Source organism: Xenopus laevis, chromosome 4L (genome assembly GCF_017654675.1).
Source record: "Xenopus laevis strain J_2021 chromosome 4L, Xenopus_laevis_v10.1, whole genome shotgun sequence".
NCBI classification, from domain to species: domain Eukaryota; kingdom Metazoa; phylum Chordata; class Amphibia; order Anura; family Pipidae; genus Xenopus; species Xenopus laevis.
In genome coordinates this window covers 4,629,035-4,635,034 of record NC_054377.1, presented here as the reverse complement: position 1 = coordinate 4,635,034, position 6,000 = coordinate 4,629,035, and the positions used below count along the sequence as shown (strand labels likewise).

Genomic DNA, 6,000 nt, shown 5'->3' with positions numbered 1-6,000 from the left:
GTAGCCTTACAGAGTATTTTGTGTTTTACATGGGGGTCAGTGACCCCCATAAGAAAGCTGGAAAGAGTCAGAATAAGAAGGCAAATAATGCAAAAACTATTTTAGAAAAAAATGAAGTCCAATTGAAAAGTTTCTTAGAATTATCCATTCTATAACAAAGTAAAAGTTAACTTAAAGGCGAACCACCCCTTTAAAGACTACTGAGAGTGTAACCTCAATGGAAATAGGTGCAAAAAAAAAAAAAAAAAATTCCTCTGAAGTGCTGCAGGGGTTAATAAACAGTAATCGGGGTTTATAGAAGCATTTTATTAAAAAAAAAAAAACTGACACGGTAGCATTGATAGCATAAAGGATTCTTACAATAGAACGACTTTGTACAATTATTAGTATAAGAAATAGCCACAAGGGGGCGCCTCTGTCATGTAAAAACCTTTTACATCTGAAATGACAGTTTGCCTATAAAAAGCTACAGTTGCAGGTTTTACGGCATGATTTAAAAATAGGAAACGGGTGAATTTCGGATGATACCGTTAATGCGGGATATACGCCTGGGGCGGGGCAGCCTGTGCTCCTCCGGGGGGCGTAGCTGGAGGGACGCAGGTCGCCCACCCCTCTCCTATAAACATCTAGATCTGCAAACTTGGCCAGGTCACCAAATTTCTCTGCCCAATTTCTCAGCCCTCTGCCCAATGCTGTCCATTCAGTCAGGGTGGGGGATGTGGCAGTTGCAGTGTGACAGTTTTTGGGCCCAGTTCTGTATACGAGCACCTGTATACGCACACTAGTGATCCAATATGGCTTCCATGATTGTGTGTGTAAAAGCGATTGGGAGCGCAACTGCCACATCTGACGAGCAAGGTTGTGCTGGCTCCTTTGGTAGTGAAACAGTTAAGATTGAATAATGCACTTTGATACTGCAGGTTCTTCCCTATCGGGGTCTCCGATCACAAAGGCCAAGGTAAGTCGCTGAAATCCACCGGCCCTCCCAGCCCCGCGTCCGCCTCCAAGAGGCTCATGATCACCGCCATGGCAGCTTCGTCGTTACTGGGGCTACTGGAGCCTTGATCCGTTTCCGTCATGTACGTGTCCATGTGAGAACTGTCGCCTGCACAGAGAGGGAACATGGGAGATGCAGCACAGGGTGAGTTCATCTTTAACATTACAGATATGGAAAGAGATCGGCCGGGTACAAATAAAATGCACTTTATCATCTCCGCATCTCTGATTTGCTAAAAAAATCAACCTTTATTCCGTTTCTGACTCGTCGCATTATAACTTGCTGCAGGAAATGCCACTGATTCACAATACACTGGGGTTACTGCATTGCAGCAGTCAGTGCTGGAGCGAGTGCAGCGGCGCCCCCAGGCATGGAAGGGGTGGAGTTACATTTATTAGGGATGTCCCGCCTTATTTTTTTTTTAACTGGGACACTCATCATCAGGGATGGCCAATCACAATGACCCATCGGAGTGGCTGGTTGGCTGCCAGATCATCCAACTTTTAAGTCTATTGCAGTTCTGAACATTAAAGGGGAACTAGCGTGAAAAGAAAAATGTAATATCAGCTTCACCACACTGAAATAGGACATTTTCTATATTGGATAATTCTGAACTGTTTACGAAACAATCAAGTTGTTCTTCACTCTCCCCCTCTCGGCATCTGTCTCTCTTCATGCAGGAGTTGGCAGTCTGATTCTGAATGACAGTTACGTCCAATATATCTTTATGGAGAGGCTTCTTTTACCTACAAGATGTATTTGAGCCTCACTCTTTTAAAGGGGTTGTTCACCTTCCAACACTTTTCTCAGTTCAGTTGGTTTCAGATAGGGATGCACTGAATCCAGGATTCGGTTCGGGATTCGGCCTTTCTCAGCAGGATTCGGATTCGGCCGAATCCTTGTGGCTGGCCGAACCGAATCCTAATTTGCATATGTAATTTAAGTCAAAAAAGAAGAATTTTTAAAATTTTTACCTTTCCTGCCCTTAATTTCCATATGCAAATTAGGATTCGGTTCGGTGTTCGGCCGAATCTTTCACCAAGGATTCAGCCGAATCCCGAATAGTGGATTCGGTGCGTCCCTAGTTTGACAGTTAACCAGAAATAGACTTTTTCCAATTACTTTCTATTTTCTATGTGTGACTGTTTTTCTAATATTGAAGTGTAACGTGTCACACTTCACCTTCTAAAGCAGTTCTGGGAGGGGGGGTCGCCGACCCTGTAACCTGTTCTAAATCGATACATTTCTTATCTTTGTCCCTGCTGAGCAGCATCCCTGAGTTTCATTACAGGCAGCTGTTAGAATTGATACAATAGTTGCTAATACTCCAGAGATGCTGCTGAGAAATGGATCAACTAAATGTTGTTAAATTGTAACCGTTACATTTTTATTTGCGTTACAGTTCCCCTTTAATGACGAGACTACCGCAATTGCTACTTACCAGGTATTGATGAACTGTCTGAGTATGGGAAACCGTAACTGTCCATTCCAGGCACTAATGTGGATATTGGATCCATACCCCCGCCATTGGACATCTGGATAAAAGACACAGCACAGTGAGGCTGATACATACGAGATGGTATTAGTGACAGCGCCTCCTGGTGGTTATTAAGAGTAAACACTGGCAGAAATGGGCCCAGATTTTAGCTTCCATAATGCTTTGAGCAACAACTGCCTGAAAGCAGCATTTCTATTTAGGAAAGTCCATCTCTCTTTACATTATCAGGCAATTTGGTATGTCCCTGTTTCCTCGGATATGGTGGGGGATTCCAGGAATTCCTTTAAGCTTGATAATATGTTAAAGGAGGGTGAGATTATCATAATTTATTAATGAACCCTCTAGCATCGACTTCTATGAGAGATGAACTGTACTTTCTGCTAATGATATCATGATATCCCTAAGCTCCATTGAGCATGTGCAGTGCCACTGACTCACAAAAGATCAGAACTAACAAGATCCAAGATGGGGAGCTGCTGGGGGAAACTTTGAAGGCCTCGATCATTACTGTTATTGGGCTGCTGAACCCCTGGGCTGGTTACATAAAATACAGCATTTGTAGACATTCAGTTTTAGGATTTGGCGCTTAATTAACTGCTAAAAAAATACCTTTTTGCCTCCTGGAGATGATGCATCTGGGGGTGGGGTGCTGAAATTGAGGGGGCTAGACCCACAGCTTGACGGGGAGGAGCCTCTTGTCCTGTTTAAATGGAAACACGTTACAAATCGGGCAGATACAGTGAAGTTTTGTATCAATAATGTCACGTTCCAGCCTCCCACCTGTGAAACTCCAGTATTTCATCTGCGATCATTCTGCCAATCTTGCCAGCGCCCGCACTTGTTCCACCTGGAATGCCGGGGACTGCAGGGTGATTCCTTTTTGTGCCTCCTGCATGAACCACGAAAACTGATGAGTCAATAAAATCATCTACAATATAACAATAGTATAGTAATACACGTAGCTTGGGACTGGTGCCTATAGTAACACTGGTGTCTGGGAAGGGAGTGTGACTGTGGGATAGCAGGTATAGTAGGGAGAGATGGTGTCTATAGTAACAGTGGATAATAGTCTCTGGGAAGGGAGTGTGACTGTGGGATAGCAGGTATAGTAGGGAGAGATGGTGTCTATAGTAACAGTGGATAATAGTCTCTGGGAAGGGAGTGTGACTGTGGGATAGCAGGTATAGTAGGGAGAGATGGTGCCTATAGTAACAGTGGGATAATAGTCTCTGGGAAGGGAGTGTGACTGTGGGATAGCAGGTATAGTAGGGAGAGATGTGTCTATAGTAACAGTGGATATTAGTCTCTGGGAAGGGAGTGTGACTGTGGGATAGCAGGTATAGTAGGGAGAGATGGTGTCTATAGTAACAGTGGATATTAGTCTCTGGGAAGGGAGTGTGACTGTGGGATAGCAGGTATAGTAGGGAGAGATGGTGTCTATAGTAACAGTGGATATTAGTCTCTGGGAAGGGAGTGTGACTGTGGGATAGCAGGTATAGTAGGGAGAGATGTGTCTATAGTAACAGTGGATAATAGTCTCTGGGAAGGGAGTGTGACTGTGGGATAGCAGGTATAGTAGGGAGAGATGGTGTCTATAGTAACAGTGGATAATAGTCTCTGGGAAGGGAGTGTGACTGTGGGATAGCAGGTATAGTAGGGAGAGATGGTGTCTATAGTAACAGTGGATATTAGTCTCTGGGAAGGGAGTGGGACTGTGGGATAGCAGGTATAGTAGGGAGAGATGGTGCCTATAGTAACAGTGGATAATAGTCTCTGGGAAGGGAGTGTGACTGTGGGATAGCAGGTATAGTAGGGAGAGATGTGTCTATAGTAACAGTGGATAATAGTCTCTGGGAAGGGAGTGTGACTGTGGGATAGCAGGTATAGTAGGGAGAGATGGTGTCTATAGTAACAGTGGGATAATAGTCTCTGGGAAGGGAGTGTGACTGTGGGATAGCAGGTATAGTAGGGAGAGATGGTGTCTATAGTAACAGTGGATAATAGTCTCTGGGAAGGGAGTGTGACTGTGGGATAGCAGGTATAGTAGGGAGAGATGGTGTCTATAGTAACAGTGGATAATAGTCTCTGGGAAGGGAGTGTGACTGTGGGATAGCAGGTATAGTAGGGAGAGATGTGTCTATAGTAACAGTGGATAATAGTCTCTGGGAAGGGAGTGTGACTGTGGGATAGCAGGTATAGTAGGGAGAGATGGTGCCTATAGTAACAGTGGGATAATAGTCTCTGGGAAGGGACTGAGGTGTAGTAATACTAGTAAAGAAGAAAGGTACCTTCACCAGACTGTAGTACACTGTCCATGCTCGGGGGAGAAGCTGAAAATTGAGAGAATGTAGAGTCTCCGGCATCGAGAATGTTGGCTCTGAAATCACATGATACAAAATGATGAAATAAATTAAAAGACATCATAGTGGGAAATTGCTGGCCTGTGTCCCAGAAGCCAAGGTGGCCGTTCCCTGGAATGATCTGGCTAGTGAGTAATTACTGGGGATACAGGCAGGTGCCATATTAGCAAATTCAAACTTACGAGACGACTGTGTTGGTGGAGACGATATATTCTACTTCTTTGGTCCATGGGTTCATGAAACTGAACCAGCGACTTTTCAGGGTGATGAAGGAGCCATCTTTGATTTTGAACTTAAAACAATTGGTTGTGATCTTCTCTCTGCTCTGTAGGACTGGGGGTGGGACAGAAGGGGAGATTCAATCAGCAACCTTTATTTAGATGTGTAAAGAGCAGGCAGTAACACACAGACCCTTATATACTATATTCCATCATGCTGTGGGGTTGTGTGGCTAGTTCCGGGGCTGTGTGGCTAGTTCCGGGTCTGTGTGGCTAGTTCCGGGGCTGTGGGGCTAGTTCCGGGGCTGTGTGGCTAGTTCAGGGACTACTGGGGCCCTTGTTAAAGTCGAGGGTCGGATGAATTCAACCCAATATCAACAAATTCTTCAGGATAATGTTCAAGCATCAGTCACAAAGTTGAAGTTCCGCTGCAGGGGTCGGATATTCCAACAAGACAATGACCCTAAACTCACTTGGAAATCTACAAAGACATTTATGCAGAGGGACAAGTACAATATTCTGGAGTCCCCCGACTTGAATATCATGGAAAATCTATGGGATGATTTGCAGCAGACTGTCCATGCTCGGCAGCCATCAAATTTAACTGAACTGGAGAGATTTTGTATGGACCAATGGTCACAAATAGCCACATCCAGAATCCAGACACTCATCAAAGGCTATAGGAGGCGTCTAGAGGCTGTTACATTTGTAACTAAGTATTGATGGAATATCTTGGAGTGCCCACATTTATGCACGTCTCATTTTGTTATGATGCATATTGCATATTTTCTGTTAATCCAATAAACTTTGTCACTGCTGAAATATTACGGTTTCCATAAGGCAAGTTATATATTAAAAGGAAGCTGCTACTTTGAAAGCTCAGCCAATGATAAACAAAACTAAGAGGGTTCCCAAACTTTTTCACAC

The 6,000-nt window shown here is 44.2% G+C and overlaps 1 protein-coding gene across 3 annotated transcripts in view; it reads right to left on the bottom strand.

Moving 5' to 3' along the window:
• Positions 1–285: 285 nt before the first annotated feature.
• The window catches only part of arntl.L (aryl hydrocarbon receptor nuclear translocator like L homeolog), a 28,224-nt gene continuing 22,509 nt past the window's right edge, over positions 286–6,000 (bottom strand). For 2 of the 3 annotated variants that reach the window (XM_041589397.1, XM_041589398.1), the window contains exons 15-20: positions 5,038–5,188; positions 4,784–4,872; positions 3,276–3,384; positions 3,105–3,195; positions 2,439–2,532; positions 292–1,105 (exon numbers count right to left, since the gene is read on the bottom strand). In XM_041589397.1, the coding sequence (XP_041445331.1) occupies positions 945–1,105; positions 2,439–2,532; positions 3,105–3,195; positions 3,276–3,384; positions 4,784–4,872; positions 5,038–5,188 (695 nt within the window). In that variant the 3' untranslated portion in view covers positions 292–944. 3 annotated transcript variants of the gene reach the window in all.